Genomic DNA, 2884 nt, shown 5'->3' with positions numbered 1-2884 from the left:
TTATCCCACCAAGTATGTTATTCCTATGTGGTGGCGCTTCATTATAAACGCGCCGATATTCACGTTGCACTTTGGTCATGGATTCAAATTTAGTGAGCCACAGAACACACTGAACTTTCTTCTGTACTGTCCACATCTCGACTGGCATGGCCGTGGGCTGCTCCGCTGTATACATGGTGTTACGTTATCATCTGCACATGCGCACATGCTGCCACATCATCCTACAGAAACTGGGAGGGTTTTCCTTTTATTTGGTGCAGATTTCACATTCTATCATCTTTAATGCTTTCCTGTGACCGGTCAAAAGTGCACCATGACTTTACGAACACACTGTATTACAGATTCAGATATACACACATGTGTGTCATTCTGACCTGAGACTGTATAATTTTGTGCTGAAAGAATTTGTATCATTTATGTTTCCTTTTCTTAAAAATTAAAATAGTTGAAAGAAACAAGTGCATAGTGTCACTGTGAAGAGGTCTTTAACTCTGGGAATGGAGGCTGATGTGTGAACTTTATCAGGAAAGGTAGGTAAAGCCTTCAGCCCAGTACCAAATGTCCACCAAAGTGTTTAGCATTATTCTGAAAGGAAGTTTGCAGACTACTCCGGCTTTAGAGCTATTTAGGCATCAATGACGTTTAATGGCCACCCAATTCTAGAGTGTCCATGAGGTTAGAGCTTCCAGGTCAGTGGGAATCGAAATGTTCACAGGAGGAGTGTGAGAACTCTTCAGCAATGCCAGTCAGCACTGAGTTTCATGTTACTTTAAGGCACAAACAACCTATAGCAGTTTTCTGGGCTCATCCTCTATTTCTGTCACAGTGAGTCAGTGTGGTGTGGCTCTGGCCTGGGGTCGAAACTGTCCCTCCATGCCCATCACTATCTAACCTCACAGAAGTGGGGATCTTGCTTTTTGGTTTTTGTTTACTGCTCCATCTCAGTCCTTAGTAGAGGTCCAGACAGAGACTCTGTATTCAATAAATAATGGTGAGTGCAACATGAACATCCTCTGGCATCTGTAATGAGGTATCGCAGCTGCTTTAATAGTGTGTTGTTTTCCTGGAGCCACTCTGGGTTAGAGCGAGGATGCACACTCCCACAGGTGTCATAAATTGTTGTGTGTGTGTTTTTTAAAAGAATATTATTCCTGGAAAATGACAGCATGAAACATGATGGTCCTCGGTGTCCTTTCCAGGTTGCTGAGAGTCCCAAACTTCCTTCCTCCCCAGCAGACGGAGAGCAGCATGGGGCCCGAGAACCAGAGCAGCGTGTCCGAGTTCCTCCTCCTGGGGCTCCCCATGCGCCCAGGGCAGCAGCGCGGGTTCTTCACCCTGTTCCTGGGCATGTACCTGACCACGGTGCTGGGCAACCTGCTCATCATCCTGCTCATCAGGCTGGACTCCCGCCTGCACACGCCCATGTACTTCTTCCTCAGCCACTTGGCCTTCTCTGACATTTCTCTGTCATCTGTCACTGTCCCGAAGATGCTCATGAACATGCAGACTCGGCAACAATCCATCTCCTATGTGGGATGCATTGCTCAGGTGTATTTTTTCATACATTTTGTTGGTCTTGACAATTTCCTTCTGGCAGTGATGGCATATGACAGGTACGTGGCCATCTGTCACCCTCTACACTACACCACCATCATGAGGGAGGGGCTGTGTGTGCTGCTGGTGAGTGTCTCCTGGATTTTGCCCTGTGGCACTGCCCTGTTGCACACCCTCCTTTTGGTCCGACTGTCCTTCTGTGCCAACAACACCATCAGCCACTTCTTCTGTGACCTCGCTGCACTCTTGAAGCTGAGCTGCTCTGACATCTCCCTCAATGAGCTGGTCATCTCCGCTGAGGGAGGAATGCTCTTATTCCTGCCTTTGTGTATTATTCTGGGCTCATATGTCCGAATAGGGACCATTATCCTGAGGGTCCCCTCCACTGAGAGACTCCTTAAAGCCTTTTCTACCTGTGGCTCCCATCTCTTTGTGGTGTCCTTATACTACGGGACACTCTCAGGTGTTTACTTTTTCTCCTCATCATGGGATTTCAAGGACATCACTGCTTCGGTCATGTACACGGTAGTTACCCCCATGCTGAACCCCTTCATCTACAGCCTGAGGAACAGAGACATCAAACAGGCCTTGGAAATGTGTGTCAATAGGGTTACCATCTTTAAGTGGCAATCACTACATCCTCTTATTGCAGTCAGGAGCAAGTGAGACATAGCTTTTAAATTATTGTATGGTCGACATCTCCATGTACCTTTAATAGAATAATCATTCTGTTGTCACTATGTTCAGTGTATCATTAGGATTGTTAATAATTATATATATCTGATTAATATTTTTTCCTTGCTTATCATCTCTTCTAATAATATGCGCCAAATATTATGTAAAAGCATGGCACTATTCTAAATGTGGATTCTCCTTTTTCCTTTGACGTAACATCCGTTTTTGCTTATGTCTTGAGGACTCAATGATTTAGCATCATGAACTGCTTCTGATGAACATGGTTTGTTTGTTTTTAAACTGATCCCTTTATGCTGGTTCGCACTAGCTTTAAGCTGATTGATGTCATTCTTCCCAAATCACGTTCAATGACATGATGTTGGCGGACTGCAATCAGCCATGGTAGGAATAATTACACTATGAAATGTGCAGGTAGTACAAAGCGAGGCCTTTTAAAACACAGAGAGGGAGACTTTTATAAATGTATTAAATGACACCCCACTTCCTTTATAATTAGGAGATATTTCTAGCAATGAGTCCTACCTAATACCTTATCTACTTCTGATATTAATATATTTAGAGCTATATCTACTGATATAGATACATTTACAGATAGATAGAGAAATAGAGATACTATAATAGTATATGAAGTAAA

General features: G+C 43.9%; 1 protein-coding gene across 1 annotated transcript; it reads left to right on the top strand.

The window, feature by feature from the left end:
* Positions 1–1245: 1245 nt before the first annotated feature.
* On the top strand, positions 1246–2220 carry LOC136391199 (olfactory receptor 1J4-like). Its single transcript, XM_066362724.1, has one exon. The coding sequence runs from the start codon at positions 1249–1251 to the stop codon at positions 2218–2220; it is 972 nt and encodes a 323-aa protein (XP_066218821.1). The 5' UTR covers positions 1246–1248.
* The last annotated feature ends 664 nt before the right edge of the window (positions 2221–2884 follow it).

The sequence above is a fragment of the Saccopteryx leptura genome, chromosome 2 (assembly GCF_036850995.1).
Source record: "Saccopteryx leptura isolate mSacLep1 chromosome 2, mSacLep1_pri_phased_curated, whole genome shotgun sequence".
Taxonomy (NCBI): Eukaryota; Metazoa; Chordata; class Mammalia; order Chiroptera; family Emballonuridae; genus Saccopteryx; species Saccopteryx leptura.
The sequence above is the reverse complement of the archived record's forward strand: the minus strand, read 5'-3'. Positions and strand labels throughout refer to the sequence as shown.